General features: G+C 46.5%; 2 protein-coding genes across 2 annotated transcripts; both read right to left on the bottom strand.

Moving 5' to 3' along the window:
• Positions 1 to 6,119: 6,119 nt before the first annotated feature.
• Positions 6,120 to 8,825, bottom strand: LOC135384202 (neprilysin-2-like). Its single transcript, XM_064613419.1, has one exon. The coding sequence runs from the start codon at positions 8,765 to 8,767 to the stop codon at positions 6,173 to 6,175; it is 2,595 nt and encodes an 864-aa protein (XP_064469489.1). The 5' UTR covers positions 8,768 to 8,825; the 3' UTR covers positions 6,120 to 6,172.
• Positions 8,826 to 15,981: 7,156 nt separating this feature from the next.
• Positions 15,982 to 18,600, bottom strand: LOC135385113 (neprilysin-2-like). Its single transcript, XM_064614289.1, has one exon. The coding sequence runs from the start codon at positions 18,598 to 18,600 to the stop codon at positions 15,982 to 15,984; it is 2,619 nt and encodes an 872-aa protein (XP_064470359.1).
• Between the last annotated feature and the right edge of the window lie 1,144 nt (positions 18,601 to 19,744).

Below are 19,744 nucleotides of genomic sequence, written 5' to 3'. Positions count from 1 at the left end.
CGCTCTTCCTATTGGAAGGAATACTGGTGGCCGCCGTCTTTAATGAGTACGACTGACGATAGCGTAACATTCCATATAACTAGTGATACGATAAACATCAGAGTACCGTACCGACTTTCGAAAGATCAAGGAAAAAGAAGATTGCTTGCTTCCGCGTGCGATTGTTGCACAGTTGTTCACGTGAGCAGTGCTGGCCGGGGGTAGTATCTGTTCTACACCGGTTCCCGAGCGGGAGAAGATGAACCGGCACCCAGAGAACACGAACTGACACGAAACCCAAGCAGCACAATGTACTGAAAGTCGAGTGCAATAGGGGTGGCCGGCATGTGTCTTATCAATGTTCTTTAGTTTCACAACTCCATTCAAGGCCTTCCACCTACCCGTCCACCCCTATTGCACTCGACTTTCAGTACATTGTGCTGCTTGGGAAATGAACGAAGGCACACACGGGGGAAAAATGAAGAACTCGGCAAACAGCAGTCCACACGTGCACAGTTCGAACACAGAAACTCTGTGTTGAAGTCGACGAGGGACAAGAGTGGCCCTCTGCAAATTGTGCTCGTCCTTCTTGATGGAGAATATAAAATAAATAAACTGCTAAAGAGCTATAGGCCGATGACTGCGAGTTTGCGTTTTTGACTGCATCCCTGCCACTGATAGTACGCACCTGGTGTCAGAGCAAAGGCGAACCAGCTCCGCAAACTGATTCGATACGTCCCTTTGTCCGAATTGTCCCAAGATCGAATCAGAGTCTCACGTGTTCGACGACTGCGTTGTTGCAAGAACGTTTTGGACTCTCGTTTGCCGGGTTTTCCCGTTCCGCTATCATTTAGGGTACCGGATCAGGGACAGGTTTGTTCTTCTGCTCGTTGCAGTGGCAAGGTACGTCCCGTGGAAGAACAGATGCAGAGCGGTAGCTCAAGGCAGGCGCCTCCGCGTTCGGTAACCCTCTCCTCATGTCGCTCCACAAGCAGGTATAGTCATTTTCTTGGAGATCCAGTTTGTTACACTTGGAGAGAGAGAGTTCCTCCGAAGGTGGTCGACGCGGTACATTATATAGTGTCCACCGCGGATGTGTCTTCTTGAATTGACACCGGCTCCCTTAGTGGCGTTCTTTTGTGGGTTTCTTTGAGAATATTACGCGTCTTTTATAGTTTGTTTGGCTAGTGGAGTGTGACTTCTGTTGTGTAAGCATTTTGTGTATTTAGTTTGTGCTACATTATATTGAAACTGTATTGAATTCTATCGAACTTGTTACTTGGTTATATTCAATATCCTGATCAGAATTTCGTACGCGAGCACATTAGTAGATGGGAGGTGCACAGCATCGCATGTGCACTTTACGGTAGATTAATGTTTGTGGCTACTGCCATCAGAATATAACTTTGATGTTTCAATTCAACGAAAGCTTGCATTTTGCTCCTTCTGACATTGAGGGATTTGTCGCAATATTCCAGCACGGTATGACGCGAAACAGCGATTTCAGCGTCAAAACTCTCGTTCCGAAACATGAATCTTGACATCAGGAAAATAATACCTGCATGTATACAAAAAAATCATGAGACAGAAAATGACTCACCTGTACGTGGGGATCAAGTTCTCAATTTTGGAACATGCACTATAGCCTTTGTCTCGTTTATGCCTCACTCTATACTAGGGACGAAGTAATGCCCGCGTTTTGACAGCGTTGACAGCATTTTCAATGAAGTATAGGTACATTGCCGCTACGCTTCTCGTCGCGCAACTCGTCGAAACAATCTTGCCGTACAAGCTCCCGTGGCGTATAGTGGTTAGGATGATCGCTTTCCACGCCGAGACTGGGAGGTGACACGGGTTCGAACCCTGTCACCGCGGCTGTGCTGTCTGAGGTTTTTCCTGGGTTTTCCGAAGACCTCCCAGACGTATGTCGGCACAGTTTCCCCCTGAAGTCGGCCCAGGACGCATATACTAACCCCCTGTCCCTCCCACTCCTTGCTGCTGTCCTCTCTCCATCTGTCCACGTCTGTACGCCGCTCATGGCCACAGTTGCTTCGCGGCGCTAACACGTCGTTTGTCCACCTTGTTGGTTCAGCTTCCTCCATCGTTTGTTTGCTTACATAAACAATACGTCCCAACTGCGAGCTGGTGCAAACTATCACCGTATAGGCTGCTAACTCAGAAAGTATAACCGCGTCAGTCAGACGGACTAATTTAGTGTCACTTCCAGCGAGTGACGCTTGCACTTATGGAGTCATTCCTATGCTGTCACACGACATCTTCTAGTGACACTCGCCAGAAAGTGCACTAACGATTTAGTGAGTTCCCCAAACGTACTTCACTTGTCTTCGGCTGACAGAGCGTGTACCCTCGACGGCAGGCTTTGTGGCACAGGTAAAAATATTGAGAAAAAGCGAGGGGCCCCCGACACCACAATATTTTTAAACAAGCATTTTCAACATCGTGTTTATTTCACTTAAGTACAGTGGGAGATGGTGCAAAAAAACACACAAAAAGAAACGTGTGTTTACTCTCGTTAACAGACTGTGACAACTTCGCGGTCTCAGCAATCCAGCGGCGGCCATTTTTGTTGTGGCACATGTTTGAGGTCAGTTTGTTTAACGTTTCAAGAAAATTAACAGGACGTGTTTCTAAATCAAAGAAAACATTCTGAGGAAGGTACTATGGCGCACGCCTGAAAATTTTGCCGCCGTTTATTCTTCTCTATCATAATTGCCATCACTACATAAGTGATTAAGCGAATATCGCATCCGGGAACGTATGTATGATAACGATAGGATAACGTTCGTCACCGTTTGAGAGTCAACTTTGCCAAATTTCTCTTCCGAAAACAGCTTAGATATTAAGTCAACGAGTTTTAAAGGTCCGCATTCCATATGCAGCCAACATGATGATGACGTGAGCCAGGCACACGAATAAGAGCGCAGCGCGGGCGAACTAAAGCAAACTAAAATCGTTGCGCCATTGATAACGCAAATTGTGGGTGAGATTAGGGCATTTCATGAGTTGAGATGTAGCGAGTCCAGTGAGCCGAGCCCAGTGTGCAGAGAATGTAATCAAAACCGTCCGTGTGACATCGCGCGAATTACATTAAAATTTGACGCATAGGATATTTATTGCTATTTTTCGTGCTCGCGTGAAGTGGGTATAACTTCAGCACAAAATGTTGATGTTGATGCTGATGTTGAAGACATAGCAAATAATATGGCGCTTCTTCTAAAAAAGTACAAACATTCTTAATATCTCTAATGAGAAGTCAGTTGAATCCACTTAGAATAACGCAGAAAGAAATGGAACCCGGGATCCGACCTTGACATGTTCAGCATGGAAAGTTTATTGGCACGAACTCCCGATAGAAATGGATTTCTTTTAAATAAATACACCTCGTATAAGCCGCCTTGGGAATTGACACATCGTCATGCAAACAGGGGGTACTTTCTTAATGTTGCACTATATTATGCTCCCTACCGCGTGATATTTTCTATTTTTACGTCTGGTCCGAGGATATTTTCTTTGTCACGTAGCAGCGTTTGAGTAGACTGAATTAATCCTGCTGGGCGTCTCTCGGGGAATGGAGACGTCCCTCAGGCGCCCTTCGTTACATCACTCTTGGTAATAACTAAGTTACAAGCAACTTGTAAGAGTAACTATAGTTACTTTTCTACAGAAGTAACTGTAACAGGTTACCGCTTGTGGTTAAAATAACTGCACAATGTAACTGAGTTACTCAGGTACGGCAATATTTTCAACGTCTCAGTTCCCTTGCGTCGTACACTGCCGTTTTTCCCAACCAGGAATTCCACAGTTTTTACCATCTTATACGCAACTACGATCGGGAAGGGGGGGGGGGTCGGTTTCCTTGTCGGGACGCGTAGTGGGAGAGGGGAGAGAGGGAAATCCTATGCATAACCGCCACCGGGTTCCGCCACTGGCCCCGATGGCCTTAGGCTAACTCCAACCGTACCTTTAAGGCCTATGCGGCCTCTGTTTATAACCATGGTTATAATGACGTTCTAACCATGGCAACATAGTACGAGTGCTAAAATGACATTGATGAGATTTACGTTTACTCGGACTTTTCTACGCAGAAGTAGGTAACTGCAAAGTAGCTAAGGTAGTTTAACTTTGGAACTATCTGTATAGCCGGTGACATTTCAAACAGAGTATCTATTCCTAACTAACTCGCTTATTATTTCTGCAGGCCAACTGTGGCTGAAACTTAGTTACTTTTTGGAGTAACTTACTCACGAGTGCATTGCAGTGAGCCGTGCAGGGCGTTATTCGATGCTGTTTCTCATCTCTTTCCGTCCTGTGTCCGTCGATGTTATTTACTTTGGGTAATTAATTTATTTGGGTATTTGTTGTAAATCCCCCTGGGGACTGATTACGGTCCGGTTAAGGAACGCGGTGTTCGCGAGAATTGATAAAGGGATGGGTTGAACCAGAGTTCCCCGCACGGAAAAAAAAGAAAGAAAGAAAGTTCTGGGTGTTATTCTGCACACATGGAAAGGTTTCTAAGCTTGCTTGTTCCTACACTCTAAGAAAAAAAGGAGTAAAATGGGGAGTAATTGCAGCTTCTACTCCCCTAGTCTGCAATTACTCCCCATTTTAGTCCCCTAACCCAACATTTAGTCATTTACCCGACATTTACTCCTCAGGACTGCAAATTGTCACTGAACTTCACGAATGGTCTCCTGAATGCAACAGTCTACGTCAATATGTGCCCTTGGTCAATTTGAACGACATAAGGCCGTATAACTCAGACAACGTAGCAATTTTCCAGCCACACAGAGTAAGAAACAGTTAGCGCATCTTTCTTCGCAAATTGTGCCCTAGTATGGTGCAAGATTTTATATCACTCGATATATCACGGTTGACGGTTTGCTTCAAAGTATTTCCATGCATGCGCACCAGTTATGTACCTGGGGCTCTTACAACAGCGCGTGAAATGCGGTCTTCACTCTGTGACATTCATTTACTCCCGTGCATTTACTCGCGAAAGGGACTATTTTTTGTGGCAATGCAATTACTCCCCAAAAGGAGTAAAAGTACTCCTTTTTTTCTTAGAGTGTAGCAAGCGATCGTAGTCATCGCTGAAACATGAAGAAGAGGATACATGAAGTACTGTAGAACATTATCTAAGAGTGATATTAAACGGTATAGGAGCAACGTATTTATTTACACATTGTAACAAGTATTTCGTACACGAGACTGCACTTCTTCGGGTTACCTGAAGAAGTGCAGCATGGTTCATTCAGCATGGTTACCTTCAGGTTACCTGAAGGTAACCTGAAGCAGTGCAGTCTCGTGCACGAAGGACTTGTTACCGTGTGTAAATAAATAAGTTGCTCCTACCGTTTAATATCGCTCTTTGATCTACTCATCACCGGCAACTTGACATCGCCTATTTTTTCTGCCTTCGAACATTATCTACGTTAAGAAGAATTAACCATACACGATGCGATTTAGGATTCGCATCGAACAGTGATGTCTACCGTAAGTTCAACAGCGTGGATCACTAAGTGAGAAACTGCAAGAAATGGGGGCTGAGTTCATAGCGTTATAACTCTTTCGCCATGTGTCATCGTTTTTCTTTAGCTGGCGCAACTGTGCTCAGAATATGTTTATAAGTCCCAAACGTCGCCACACCAGCAATGGACAGCTGTTTCGGCCTTATTGGGCCTTCATCAGCAATGCGTAGGTGGGCGACGTTTGAGCGAGTGGCGTCGGAAGGTCACGTGGAACGTGATGTCCTCCCGTCAGGGTGAGTGGCTCACCTCTGAAAGCGGCAGCTTTAGTACAGCTTTAGTGCACGGTGCATATCACGCATCCCATTGCCATGCGTTGCTTGGTGAAAGCTCCATAGTCATGGTAAACACTGGGAGGTAGTAGGTTCGAATCCGGCCACCGGCTGCGTTGTCCGGCAGACGTTCTCCAGATGACTTTAAAACGTCATCCCAGGACGTACACTAACCCCCATGACTCAAACCCCTTTTCCGCTGTCCACCGACTTCTGCCAGAGCGCTCCCCTGTGCTATAACAACGAACCAATCCCTCACAATGCATCAGACAAGCTGTCGCTTTCACGCTGCAAGCAAAGCATACTACGAACACAATTTCCAGTTAAAAGTTCATTTATTGCGTCGATATCCTTCAAAACCACTCGCTATATTTTTCACCAGAACGGACAAGAACGCTTCGAATTCATGCGTGCCCCAGGCACACAGTCGAATACCTTCCCGAACGTCCGGAATTTCTTCAGCGGCCCGTTGAGCCTTAGTTTTCCGGGGACAGATGTCTTGTATCGAAGCTGCTTCTTTACATATATTTCGCTGCGAACAGGCTCACAAAACGTCGACGCATAGTTGATGAAGAAAGCCTTCATCATGTTCACGGGGCTTGGAAGAGGGACCAGGCTCAGCGCGTCATCTTTATGCACCAACCTGAGAAAGATATTGTACAACGGGTGCAAGACCGCGATGTCCGCTACGTTCTCGTACAGAAACAACGATTCCTCGAGAGCGTTCTTGATGTACTTTCTTCCACTCTTGATGAAGGTTCCCTGAATGCAAGAGGAAAGCGACAGGAACATGGACTGCGACGGCGGTGACAATAATTTACGCACAGCTCCGTCGGCACCAACGATGCTTCCGCGGGGGTCGAGTGTGGAGAACATTCCACGAACTAACGGGGTTACAAGGAAAGGTATGGAAGTCGCCTGGAGACGGTTGGAAATGTTGGCAGCGAAGATGACGGTAGCCGGCGACAGAGTTAAAACGTTTCGCTGCGGATCGTACGAGAATCCCGGTTGAAATACAGATTCTCTTTGCGTCATCGGTTCTTGAAAGTATGTTGGATCCCCAGACGTCCAATATTTTGTGCGCATGAAGCGAACGAGATTGTAGTAGGTCATAAGCAGTGATCCTTGTCGTGGAGGTATATTTGGGAAGGATGCAAGTGGCAGAGTTCGTTCTTCTTTCAGGGGCATCACTTCAATCACCATTCGTCCTATCTTGGCGACTGCCATGCGAGATTCATTCTTTTTTAACCATGTAGCTGAAAGGGCGGCTGTTTTCATTTCGGACCGCGCGTCGTCCTGCACCATTTTGAAATCGTCTGCGAGGCTATCCAAGTTGGAGGAGAAAGTCTTGTTTATTGCTTCCCACGTCAACACTCGAACGCCAAATGGATATAACCGTTCAAGCATGAACATGCAGCTTACGAGTCGAGCTGAAACACCGTTCGTTACTAGTACGGGATGACTCACTGAAAGCACGAACTCTGCCTTGCGAGCTGGAAGCAGAGGAGACATGTAGATGAGCACACGGTAGCCGATGTAGTTGATCAGGGTTCGACGATTAGCTTCGGCTAAGATGACCGCTAGTTGATCAATGTAGTTGCGATCGAGAATTACGATGTTCCTCAAATCAATGCTCGGCGCTCCTTCGACGAAATGGGAGAAGTACCGAAGCCAGTTCCAGTTCCGCAGCATCTTGAACTCGCCTAACGGTCTAGAAATATGGACAACGGGAACGCTTCGAGCCGACGGAGCTGCTGCCTCAGACATCATCTCCTCCAGCCTTACAATGTCAGACGCAAGACCGCGAGCGTTACGGGGAACCTTCTTCCGAAGCCATAACACCTTGTACACGAAATCTCTGTACGTCCGGAGACCTGCAACTGGCCCGAGCGCCTCGAAACGCCGCAGAAAAATGGGTGGTGAGTCAACGTGAAGCTGCAGTTCCTTGTCCCATGTTCGCTGACGAAGCATCAGCGTCACGAACGTCGACGTTCCCAGCATCTTATCAGCGACCTTGGCGACGTCGTGTGGATCTACATCGGGTACATCACTATGGTAAGGCCACTTGGGTATGCCCAGGTCTGAAAAAATGGTGAGAAGTCTAGCCCATTTCTTGTCCTTCTGCCGTCCTTCTACGCAACCACGCGCGACGTATGCTGCCTGGTTCAGAAACGACGTTGAAGAAGCGTTTGCACTGTTTCTGCTCAGGTGTTCCCAAAGAGCTCGAAGGACTGCACCGGCCGCCTGGGATACGTACGCGGCTGCAGTCGAGTTATCCTGATACCAGTTAGAAGAACATACGTGCGCATAAAAATCGCTGCAAGGATCCACTGAGTAGTTGAGGTTTCTATCCAGGTATTGACCTTCCCACCGACAGGTGTCGGATGTGCATGTAGTGGCGACATCCTTCGTAAATTGAGTTCTGTTGTCGATGCGGTCCATGTTTGACTGTTTGGGCAACGTCCTGAGCAATAAGAACAGGTTTCCATCTCCGTGTTCTTCCGCTGGTTCATGTACCATGATTGCACCGGAGATTCCGAGCATCAGAAAAATAACAACCAGGATTAGGGAGAACAAAAGGAAGACCAAGCCTAGAGCACCGCATTTCAATCCAGGACTCTCCATCTGAGATTCTAGGTTGCTTTCTTCGACCGGGATGCTTGGCTCTGTGTCTTGTACAAGAGGCTCTTCCATCACGTCCGCCGTTGGTGATGAAGACAACGGGGACTCCTCTCGGAAATTTCTTCTGCTTGGAGCAACGGAACGCAGAATTGGACGGTAGTAACGTGGAACGGGGAAGAGGCACCTTGATGGTTGAGGCAGGAACGGTGGTGGTACAGAGTAGAATGATCGAATATCGTACGGAGGCCGTGAGAGGTACGCCGGAGATTCCTGAATGTACGGCCCAGACTCGGCGACGAAGTACTGTTTCTCATCCGTGAGCCGTGCAGTCGACGAGATATCTGCCATGATTCCAGTTACGACGGTCGGTGTCGTGAAATAACCGCGATGGTTTGATTCTGCCGCGTGCCACGCGGTCGCTGTGCACGTCGTAGTCGTCTTTCACTGCGGCATCTTGCCTAATCGGAAGCGACTTTTTGACCCTTTTTTGAACGCGTCACAGCTTAAGTAGTCTGCCGGCAGACTGTAAAACACAATGATGCATTTGTGTTTAAAGGTGCACTCTGTGGACTTTAATACTATACTGCATGTATATTTTATTGGGTTTCATAAATGAACCTGGCTCGAAGAATCGACATACAAAATACAAAATACTGCTAGTGGACAACACCCACTTCCACGAACTTTTTTAAATATCCAGCAGAATTTCGTAGTTCGTGATTCTCCCCGAGTAGATGACGTTACCATCCGGCGTCTACAGACCTTGTCCTGTTACTCTCAAACCGCTAGTCTCCGTGCGCTCCTTAGCCTCGTTCCCAGCGACGACACAACAGGGATGGACTGCCAAATCGCTCTTCCTGTTGGAAGGAATACTGGTGGCCGCCGTCTTTAATGAGTACGACTGACGATAGCGTAACATTCCATATAACTAGTCATACGGTAAACATCTGAGTAGCGTACCGGCTTTCGAAAGATCAAGGAAAAAGAAGATTGCTTGCTTCCGCGTGCGATTGTTGCACAGTTGTTCACGTGAGCAGTGCTGGCCGGGGGTAGTATCTGTTCTACACCGGTTCCCGAGCGGGAGAAGATGAACCGGCACCAGGAGAACATGAACTGACACGAAAATGAACCGAAGGCACACACGGGGGAAAAATGGAGAACTCGGCAAACGGCAGTACACACGTGCACAGTTCGAACACAGAAACTCTGCGTTGTAGTCGACAAGGAACAAGGATAGCCCTCTGCAAATTGTGCTCGTCCTTTTTGATGGAGAATATAAAACAAATAAACTGGTAAAGAGCTATAGGCCGATGACTGGGAGCTTGCGTTTTTAACTGCATCCCTGCCACTGATAGTACGCACCTGGTGTCAGAGCAAAGGCGAACCAGATCCGCCATCTCATTCGATACGTCCCTTAGTCCGAATTGTCCCAAGATCGAATCAGAGTCTCACGTGTTCGACGACTGCGTTGTAGCAAGAACGTTTTGGACTCTCGTTTGCCGGGTTTTCCCGTTCCGCTATCATTTAGGGTACCGGATCAGGGACAGGTTTGTTCTTCTGCTCGTTGCAGTGGCAAGGTACGTCCTGTGGAAGAACAGATGCAGAGCGGTAGCTCAAGGCAGGCGCCTTCGCGTTCGGTACCCTCTCTTCTCATGTCGCTCCACAAGCAGGTATAGTCATTTTCTTGGGGATCCAGTTTGTTATACTTGGGGATCCAGTTTGTTATACTTGGAGATCCAGTTTGTTATACTTGGAGATCCAGTTTGTTATACTTGGAGATCCAGTTTGTTATACTTGGATATCCAGTTTGTTATACTTGGATATCCAGTTTGTTATACTTGGAGAGAGAGAGTTCCTCCGAAGGTGGTCGACGCGGTACATTATATAGTGTCCACCGCGGATGTGTCTTCTTGAATTGACACTGGCTCCCTTAGTGGCGTTCTTTTGTGGGTTTCTTTGAGAATATTACGCGTCTTTTATAGTTTGTTTGGCTAGTGGACTGTGACTTCTGTTGTGTAAGCATTTTGTGTATTTAGTTTGTGCTACATTATATTGAAACTGTATTGAATTCTATCCAACTTGTTACTTGGTTATATTCAATATCCTGATCAGAATTTCGTACGCGAGCACATTAGTAGATGGGAGGTGCACAGCATCGCATGTGCACTTTACGGTAGATCAATGTTTGTGGCTACTGCCATCAGAATATCACTTTGATGTTTCAATTCAACGAAAGCTTGCATTTTGCTCCTTCTGACATTGAGTGATTTGTCGCAATATTCCAGCACGGTATGACGCGCAACAGCAATTTCAGCGTCAAAACTCTCGTTCCGAAACATGAATCTTTGACATCCGGAAAATAATATCCGCATGTATATAAAAAAATCAAGAGACAGGAAATGACTCACCTGTACGTGGGGATCAAGTTCTCAATTTTGAAACATGCACTATAGCCTTTGTCTCGTTTATGCCTCACTCTATACCAGGGACGAAGTAATGCCAGCGTTTTGACAGCGTTGACAGCATTTTCGATTAAGTATAGGTACATTGCCGCTACGCTTCTCATCGCGCAACTCGTTGAAACAATCTTGCCGTACAAGCTCTCGTGGCGTGTAGTGGTTAGGATGATCGCTTTCCACGCCGAGACTGGGAGGTGACACGGGTTCGAACCCTGTCACCGCGGCTGTGCTGTCTGAGGTTTTTCCCTGGGTTTTCCGAAGACCTTCCAGACGAATGTCGGCACAGTTTCCCCCTGAAGTCGGCCCAGGACGCATACTAGCCCCCCACCCTGTCCCCCACTCCTTGCTGCTGTCCTCTCTCCATCTGTCCACGTCTGTACACCGCTCATAGCCACAGTTGCTCCGCGGCGCTAACACGTCGTTTGTCCACCTTGTTGGTTCAGCTTCCTCCATCGTCTGTTTGCTTACATAAACAATACGTCCCAACTGCGAGCTGGTGCAAACTACCACCGTAGGCTGCTAACTCAGAAAGTATAACCGCGTCAGTCAGACTTAATAATAATAATAATAATAATAATAATAATAATAATAATAATAATAATAATAATAATAATAATTTAGTGTCACTTCCAGCGAGTGACACTTGCACTTATAGTGTCATTCCTATGCTGTCACACGACATCTTTTAGTGACACTCGCCAGAAAGTGCACTAACGATTTAGTGAGTTCCCCAAACATACTTCACTTGTCTTCGGCTGACAGAGCGTGTACCCTCGACGGCATGCTTTGTGGCACAGGTAAACATATATAGAGAAAAAGCGAGGGGCCCCCGACACCACAGTATTTTTAAACAAGCATTTTCAACATCATGTTTATTTCACTTAAGTACAGTGGGAGATGGTGCAAAAATACAACAAAAAAACGTGTCATTACTCTCGTTAACAGACTACTGACAACTTCGCGGGCTCAGCAATCCAGCGGCGGTCATTTTTGTTGTGGCACAATGTTTGAGGCCAATTTGTTTAACGTTTTAAGAAAATTAACAGAAAATGTTTCGAAATTAAAGAAAACATTCTGAGGAAGGTACTATGGCGCACGCCTGGAAATTTTGCCGCCGTTTATTCTTCTCTATCGTAATTGCCATGACTACATAAGTGACACTTACTTAAGTCGTGTAGCAAGCACGTAGTGAAAGTGACATTCACTGGTTGGAGTGCACTATACGAAAATGACACTAAACCATCCCGTGTGACTGGACAAGTCTTCTGGACTGGACTGGACTGGACAAGTGACTGGACAAGAGCCTTTTGCTTCTGTCGATGAACATTTCTAACCACTCGAGTGTCTATTTCATCGGGAGATATTTGTCTGGGCTCAAGATTATGAAACCATTTTGTACTGCACGGTAAGATGTGGTTTCAAGCAAACTAAAATTGTCGCGTCATCGATAACGCAAATTGTGGGTGAGATTAGGGCATTTCATGAGTTGAGATGTAGTGAGTTCAGTGAGCCGATCCCAGTGTGCACAGAATGTAATTAAAAGAGTCCGTGTGACATGGCGCGAATGATATTAAAATTTGACGCATTGGACATTTATGGCTATTTTTCGTGCTCGCGTGACATAGGTATAGCGCACAATGTTGATGTTGATGTTGAAGACGTAGCAAATAATATGGCACTTCTTCTAAAAACAATGAGAAGTCAGTTGAATCCAGTTAGAATAACGCAGACAAAAATGAAACCCGGGATCCTACCTTGATATTTTCAGCATGGAAAATTTCTTGATACGAATTCCCGATAGAAATCGATTTATTTTAAATAAGCACATCACGTATAAGCCGAATTATTGGGAATTAAGGTCTTGTCATGCAAATAGATGGTACTTTCTAAATGTTGTACTTTATTATGCTCCCCACCGCGTGATATATATATATATATATATATATATATTTACTTTTACGTCTGGTCCGAGGATATTTTCTTTGTTGTAGCAGCGTCTGGGTAGAGTGGCTTAAGGGGGGATCAGTTCTGCGCTAGACAATAGAGAAAGTTTGTTCGCACACCGCTAGCAAACGGCGTAAAATATCGTAAAAACAGATGTACTGGCATGTTCTCCTTGCTTTACCCTCGTCAGTGACACATTTTGTAGAAATCCAGGACTATCCGTCGATTTGTATTGAGCCCGAATTCGCAAATATTTTAGTGCGCGACACTCTATCGAGATGGCAGCATATGTTCGAGACGCACCAAACTTTAAGCAATTAGAAATCAACAGCTCATCCTTGTCCTCTAAAAAATACGTCATTGACTAGAGAAAAGCTAAGAGAACGCGCCAGTACCAATCTCATGATGATAGTTTAGAGCGCTCACTTGTCTTGTGCGAACGAAAATAGCGCGTAGATTTCTGAAGAAGGGCGTCTCCCGGGTGTATGGAGACATCCCTCAGGCGCCCTTCATTACAGCAGTCTTGGGTAATAACTAAGTTACAAGCAACTTGTAAGAGTAACTATAGTTACTTTTCTACAAAAGTAACTGAATCAGGTTACCGCTTTTGGTTAAAATAACTGTTCAATGTAACTAACTTACTCAGGTACGGCAATATTTTCAACGTCTCAGTTCCCTTGCGTCGTACACTGCCGGAATTCCCAACCAGGAATTCCACAGTTTTTACCACGTTATACGCAACTACGATCAGGAGGGAATGGGGGCGTCGGTTTCTTTGTCGGAGCGTGTAGTGGGAGAGGGGAGAGGGGGAAACGCCACAGGCACCGATGGCCTTAGGGTAACCCCAGCCGTAACCGGCAAGGCCTCTGCGACCTCTGTTTATAACCATAGTTATAATGACGTTGTAACCATGGCAAGATAGTACAAGTGCTAAAACGACATTGATGAGATTTACGTTTACTCGGCCTTTTCTACGCAGAAGTAGGTAACTGCAAAGTAGCTAAGGTAGTTTAACGTTGGAATTTTCTATAGTCGGTGACATTTCAAACAGAGTATCTATTCCTAACTAACTCGCTTACTATTTCTGCAAGCAACTGTGGCTGTTAGTTACTTTTTGGAGTAACTTACTCACGAGTGCATTGCAGTGAGCCGTGCAGGGCGTTATTCGATGCTGCTGCTCTTCCCTTTCCGTCCTGTGTCCGTCGATGTTATTTATTTTGCGTTGTTGTAAAACCCTCTGGGGACTGATTACGGTCCGGTTAAGGAACGCGGTGTTCGCGAGAATTGATAAAGGGATGGGTTGAGCCAGAGTTCCCCGCACGAAAAAAAAAAAAAAAGAAAGTTCTGGATGTTATTCTGCACACATGGAAAAGTTTCTAAGCTTGCTTGTTCCCACACTCTAAGAAAAAAAGGAGTAAAATGGGGAGTAATTGCAGCTTCTACTCCCCTAGTCTGCAATTACTCCCCATTTTAGTCCCCTAACCAAAACATAATCATTTACTCCTCAGGACTGCAAATTGTCACTGAACTTCGCGAATGGTCTCCTGAATGCGACAGTCTACGTCAATATGTGCCCTTGGTCAATTTGAACGACATAAGGCCGTATAACTCAGACAGCGTAGCAATTTTCCAGCCACACAGAGTATAAGAAACAGTTAGCGCATCTTTCTTCGCAAATTGTGCCCTAGTATGGCGCAAGATTTTATATCACTCGATATATCACGGTTGAAGGTTTGCTTCAAAGTATTTTCATGCATGCGCACCAGTTATGTACCTGGGGCTCTTACAACAGCGCGTGAAATGCAGTTTCCACTCTGTAACATTCATTTACTCCCGTGCATTTACTCCCGAAAGGGACTATTTTTTGTGGCAATGCATTTAGTCCACAAAAGGAGTAAAAGTACTCCTTTTTGTTCTTAGAGTGTTGCAGTAACGGCCGATGTCGACGGGTGGGGGATATGTTTATTAAAAATAAAGGAAAGGGGGAAAGGTCGACGGCCTTGGTGATGTAATGGCGCTGTTCGCGCAAGCCACCTCCCCTTTCTTTAACGTCTAGAACGTTCTTCAGCAGTGAGTGGTACCTCGTTACATCCCATAGAGTCTACGACACTCTGTGACATTCATTTACTCCCGTGCATTTACTCCCGAAAGGGACTATTTTTTGTGGCAATGCAATTACTCCCCAAAAGGAGTAAAAGTACTCCTTTTTTTCTTAGAGTGTAGCAAGCGATCGTAGTCATCGCTGAAACATGAAGAAGAGGATACATGAAGTACTGAAGAACATTATCTAAGAGTGATATTAAACGGTAGGAGCAACTTGTTTATTTACACATTGTAACAAGTATTTCGTACACGAGACTGCACTCCTTCAGGTTACCTGAAGAATGCAGCATGGTTCATTCAGCATGGTTACCTTCAGGTTACCTGAGGGTAACCTGAAGCAGTGCAGTCTCGTGCACGAAAGACTTGTTACCGTGAGTAAATAAATAAGTTACTCCTACCGTTTAATATCACTCTTTGATCTACTCATCATCGGCAACTTGACATCGCATATTTTTCTGCCTTCGAACATTATCTACGTTAAGAAGAATTAACAATACACGATGCGATTTAGTGTTCGCATCGAACAGTGATGTTTACCGTAAATTCAACAGCGTGGATCACCAAGTGAGAAACTGCAAGAAATGTGGGCTGAGTTCATAGCGTTATAACTGTTTCGCCATGTGTCATCGTTTTTCTTTAGCTGGCGCAACTGTGCTCAGAATAAGGGCGGCAGCTTTAGTACAGCTTTAGTGCACGGTGCATACCACGCATCGCATTGCCATGCGTTGCTCGGTGAAAGCTCCATAGTCATGGTAAACACTGGGAGGTGGTAGGTTCGAATCCGGCCACCGGCTGCGTTGTCCGGCAGACGTTCTCCAGATGACTTTAAAACGTCATCCCAGGACGTACACTAACCCCCATGACTCTAACCCCTTTTCCGCTGTCCACCGATTTCTGCCAGAGCGCTCCCCTGTGCTATAACAACGAACCAATCCCTCACAATGCATCAGACAAGCTGTCGCTTTCACGCTGCAAGCAAAGCGTAATACGAACACAATTTCCAGTTAAAAGTTGCTTTATTGCGTCGATATCCTTCGAAACTACTCGCTATATTTTTCACCAGAACGGACAAGAACGCTTCGAATTCATGCGTGCCCCAGGCACACAGTCGAATACCTTCCCGAACGTCCGGAATTTCTTCAGCGGCCCGTTGACCCTTAGCTTTCCGGGGACAGATGTCTTGTATCGAAGCTGCTTCTTTACATATATTTCGCTGCGAACAGGATCACAAAACGTCGACGCATAGTTGATGAAAAAAGCCTTCATCATGTTCACGGGGCTTGGAAGTGGGACCAGGCTCATCGCGTCATCTTTATGCACCAACCTGAGAAAGATATTGTACAACGGGTGCAAGACCGCGATGTCCGCTACGTTCTCGTACAGAAACAACGATTCCTCGAGAGCGTTCTTGATATACTTTCTTCCACTCTTGATGAAGGTTCCCTGAATGCAAGAGGAAAGCGACAGGAACATGGACTGCGACGGCGGTGACAATAATTTACGCACAGCTCCGTCGGCACCAGAGATGCTCCCGCGGGGGTCGAGTGTGGAGAACATTCCACGAACTAACGGGGTTAAAAGGAAAGGTATGGAAGTCGCCTGGAGGCGGTTGGAAATGTTGGCAGCGAAGATGACGGTAGCCGGCGACAGAGTTAAAACGTTTCGCTGTGGATCGTACGAGAATCCCGGTTGAAATACAGATTCTGTTTGCGTCATCGGTTCTTGAAAGTATGTTGGATCCCCAGACGTCCAATATTTTGTGCGCATGAAGCGAACGAGATTGTAGTAGGTCATAAGCAGTGATCCTTGTCGTGGAGGTATATTTGGGAACGATGCAGGTGGCAGAGTTCGTTCTTCTTTCAGGGGCATCACTTCAATCACCATTCGTCCTATCTTGGCGACTGCCATGCGAGATTCATTCTTTTTTAACCATGTAGCTGAAAGGGCGGCTGTTTTCATTTCGGACCGCGCGTCGTCCTGTACCATTTTGAAATCGTCTGCGAGGCTATCAAAGTTGGAGGAGAAAGTCTTGTTTATTGCTTCCCACGTCAACACTCGAACGCCAAATGGATATAACCGTTCAAGCATGAACATGCAGCTTACGAGTCGAGCTGAAACACCATTCGCTACTAGTACGGGATGACTGACTGAAAGCGCGAACTCTGCCTTGCGAGCTGGAAGCAGAGGAGACATGTAGATGAGCACACGGTAGCCGATGTAGTTGATCAGAGTTCGCCTATTAGCTTCGGCTAAGATGAACGCTAGTTGATCAATGTAGTTGCGATCGAGAATTACGATGTTCCTCAAATCAATGCTCGGCGCTCCTTCGACGAAGTGGGAGAAGTACCGAAGCCAGTTCCAGTTTCGCAGTATCTTGAACTCACCTAACGGTCTAGAAATATGGACAACGGGAACGCTTCGAGCCGACGGAGCCGCTGCCTCAGACATCATCTCCTCCAGCCTTACAATGTCAGACGCAAGACCGCGAGCGTTACGGGGAACCTTCTTGCGAAGGAATAACACCTCGTACACGAAATCTCTGTAGGTCCGGAGACCTGCAACCGGCCCGAGAGCCTCGAAACGCCGCAGAAAAATGGGTGGTGAGTCAACGTGAAGCTGCAGTTCCTTGTCCCATGTTCGCTGACGAAGCAACAGCGTCACGAAAGTCGACGTTCCCAGCATCTTATCAGCGACCTTGGCAATGTCGTGTGGATCTACATCGGGTACATCACTATGGTAAGGCCACTTGGGTATGCCCAGGTCAGAAAAAATGGTGATAAGTCTAGCCCATTTCTTGTCCTTCTGCCGTCCTTCTACGCAACCGCGCGCGACATATGCTGCCTGGTTCAGAAACGACGTTGAAGAAACGTTTGCACTATTTCTGCTCAGGTATTCCCAAAGAGCTCGAAGGACAGCGCCGGCCGCCTGGGATACGTACGCGGCTGCAGTCGAGTTATCCTGATACCAGTTAGAAGAACATACGTGCGAATAAAAATCGCTGCAAGGGTCCACTGAGTAGTTGAGGTTTCTATCCAAGTATTGACCTTCCCACCGACAGGTGTCGGATGTGCATGTAATGGCGACGTCCTTCGTAAATTGAGTTCTGTTGTCAATGCGGTCCATGTTTGACTGTTTGGGCAACGTCCTGAGCAATAAGAACAAGTTTCCATCTCCGTGTTCTTCTGCTGGTTCGTGGACCATGATTGCACCGGAGATTCCGAGCATCAGAAAAATAACAACTAGGATTAGGGAGAACAAAAGGAAGACCAAGCCTAGAGCACCGCATTTCAATCCAGGACTCTCCATCTGAGATTCTAGGTTGCTTTCTTCGACCGGGATGCTTGGCTCTGTGTCTTGTACAAGAGGCTCTTCCATCACGTCGGCCGTTGGTGAAGAAGACAACGGGGACGCCTCTCGGAAATTTCTTGTGCTCGGAGCAACGGAAAGCAGAATTGGACGGTAGTAACGTGGAACGGGGAAGAGGTACCTTGATGGTTGAGGCAGGAACGGTGGTGGTACAGAGTAGAATGATCGAATACCGTACGGGGGCCGTGAGAGGACCTGCTGTGATGGAATTGTCGTGTACGCCGGAGGTTCCTGAATGTACGGCCCAGACTCGGCGACGAAGTACTGTTTCTCATCCGTGAGCCGTGCAGTCGACGAGATATCTGCCATGATTCCAGTAACGACGGTCGGTGTCGTCAAAGATTCGCGATGGTTTGATTCTGCCGCGTGCCACGTGGTCGCTGTGCACGCCGTAGTCGTCTTTCACTGCGGCATCCAAATCGAAAGCGTCTTTTTTACCCTTCTTGAACGCGTCACAGCCTAAGTAGTCCGCGGACACACTGTAAAACGCAATGATGCATTTATGTTTAAACGTGCACTCTGTGGACTTTAATACTATACTGTATATTTTATTGGGTTTCATAAGTGAACCTGGCTCGAAGAATCGACACAAAATAAAAATGCTGCTCGTGTACAACGCGCACATCCACGAATTTTTAAAATACCTGGATAAAATAGACTGGGAGGTACCAGGGTTCGAATCCCGGTGCCTGCTGTGCTGCACATATAAATCCAGGTCTGGTAATATATGATTGACAGGAGTAGAAGGGTGCTGACTATAGCTGGTGCATTACTGCGAAGAGGACGATACCCGAGACAAGGAAGAAACGGTCGTACACGCACACGACTGCGTAAGCAAACCTTCCCTTATTCCTGTGCTGTCTGGGGTTTTTCCTGGGTTTTCCTCAGACGCTTTCAGACATATGTCGGCACAGTTCCCTTACAAGTCGGCCCAGGACGCACATTCCCCTAGGGCGTGAGTCGTGACGTTGCCCACATACGTGAGGCCGACAACGGCAAGCCCTGTCACCACCACCACCACCACCACCACCACCATCATCCCTTATTCCTCTTCCCCCGCTACGGAGGTTTTCGAATAGGCTATATAAGTGTTTCTACTACTACACAGCGTCACGTACGATGTTTCTCGTCGACTGTGGTTTGCAGACTGTAGCCATAACCTGAACGTTCTACGACAGATGGATGGATCCCAACTTAAGATTGTTCATGCCTCGCGGCTTACTTTATCTGCTCAGACTCTTATTCACCGTCTTCGAGCTGGCGTCCCGTTCTGCCGTTCTCTACTGCAGAGCAGACTTGTGCCCGTTACTCGAAAAAAGTAATTGATTACCGTTACCGTTACTTCTGCTCAAAAAGTAATTGATTACCGTTACCAATTACTCGACTCAAAATGTAATTGAGTAACGAGTAAAAAAGTAACGCGTTACTCCGATCGTTACTCTGCATTCCCGCA

Source organism: Ornithodoros turicata, chromosome 2 (assembly GCF_037126465.1).
Source record: "Ornithodoros turicata isolate Travis chromosome 2, ASM3712646v1, whole genome shotgun sequence".
Classification (NCBI taxonomy): Eukaryota; Metazoa; Arthropoda; class Arachnida; order Ixodida; family Argasidae; genus Ornithodoros; species Ornithodoros turicata.
The sequence above is the reverse complement of the archived record's forward strand: the minus strand, read 5'-3'. Positions and strand labels throughout refer to the sequence as shown.

Bases quoted from the DNA above. Each gene is read 5' to 3' on its own strand.
- LOC135384202 (XM_064613419.1), bottom strand. From the start codon at position 8,767: ATGGCAGATATCTCGTCGACTGCACGGCTCACGGATGAGAAACAGTAC.
- LOC135385113 (XM_064614289.1), bottom strand. From the start codon at position 18,600: ATGGCAGATATCTCGTCGACTGCACGGCTCACGGATGAGAAACAGTAC.